The 1,449-nt window shown below is 46.9% G+C and overlaps 1 protein-coding gene across 1 annotated transcript; it reads left to right on the top strand.

Moving 5' to 3' along the window:
- Positions 1-220: 220 nt before the first annotated feature.
- On the top strand, positions 221-475 carry T265_01321 (hypothetical protein; the record flags this gene model as incomplete). The annotated part of the gene is made up of 1 exon (XM_009165327.1): positions 221-475. One exon carries the CDS (start codon positions 221-223, stop codon positions 473-475), a length of 255 nt encoding a protein of 84 aa, XP_009163591.1.
- Between the last annotated feature and the right edge of the window lie 974 nt (positions 476-1,449).

Raw genomic sequence — 1,449 nt, 5'->3', positions numbered from 1 at the left:
TTCCGAGCGCGTTTGAAGCCGCTCCAGTGTTTTTTTTCCCATGGTAACCATGGCACAGCTGAGAGGACGGCTCGCGGTGGCGATTGTGCGACAGACGGCATTACTACCCACCACCCCTGTCTCGTGCGTCTACACTGTGGTTGTGTCAAAGTAGGCTCCGCTTATGCACGGACCAGGGCAGCGGATGCTGGAAGGCTTAATTCAAGGGCTTGTCTATACTATGCCGGAAACAAAGAAGGCTTCAAGTGCGGATCGTAAAACGGAAACACGGATGCGTCAGCCGCCGTGGAGAGAAGAAAAATCAGTGAGACCACATCAACACCATATGCCTGTCGCGTCAACCCTGCGACCCCGAGTTAGACAGCTGGAGTACGTGCGGGCTGTAGGGGAAATAATGGACGTTTCGCACCGGATCGCTGTGCTGTCCTGGCTAGCCGCGTGCCTGAAACTTGCCTCATTAGGACTATCCCCATAGCAGGTTACGTATAGGGAATGCACTAGATCAGATAAACAGTGAGCGGAGCTACAGACAGACAGTCTTTAAAGTGATGCTTTTATGGGCGCTAAAGAACGGAGTGAGAAACAGTTTAGGAAAGAATCACACAGCATTTAATGGCCTAAAAATGAAATTCGGGAGTTTCACGGATGCTAAACCAACCACATCGACCAATCGTGTACACGTTCGTGCGTTCAAACGTGACATTTCATGCGCTTTCAGCGTACGCTGGCTTCGCATGTCGGCTACCCAGTACAGTCAAGGGTATGCGCTGAGGATAAGCTCCAACAGTGAAGTTGGCATCCCAACTTTAGTTTGGACTGGCTCAACTACAGACACTGGTCATTAACGGGACTCAAAAAGCTGGCTGTTCAGTAAGCTCTCAGTAAAGATCCTGTCCTTTTTGCAAGGGGTAGGTAGTTAACCTTGGCTGAGTTTTTATGGACAATGAGGGAATGCATGTACTTTTATCAGTGGCCTTAACCTCTTTGAGACCAGTGTTCACCGTCTTTTTTGTTTCATCTTGGAGCTTCTTGTTCAGCGTTTGTGGAATAGTTAGGCACACGGAAAATGCAGGACAACATTTGATTGAGTAGTTAAATATATTTCAAAAAGCTAAATTTGAAGACATTTAGTACGATGTTCTACTAACTCTCAAGAAGATGTACTTCCAAGCTAGGAACTTTGACCATTTCACGCATGAGCTCTAAGGCACCGGCCAATAAAGAACCAGAGCGAATAAAATGATCTGAAGCATTTTTAAAATCAGAAGTCACACTGTAAAATCAAGCCTCCATACGCCGGATACAATAATGTTTGTGCCTACGTGTAAGAACAAAATCCTGGAAGGAAGGAAGGAAGTCAGCCCCGGCCCGAATGCTTAAACTATCATAATCTCATCATTAAGGAGTCTCGTCCGGTCTCACTGCCATCGAACTCAAGGAAAACTGACA

This window comes from Opisthorchis viverrini, assembly GCF_000715545.1.
Source record: "Opisthorchis viverrini unplaced genomic scaffold opera_v5_14, whole genome shotgun sequence".
NCBI classification, from domain to species: Eukaryota; Metazoa; Platyhelminthes; class Trematoda; order Opisthorchiida; family Opisthorchiidae; genus Opisthorchis; species Opisthorchis viverrini.
The sequence above is the reverse complement of the archived record's forward strand: the minus strand, read 5'-3'. Positions and strand labels throughout refer to the sequence as shown.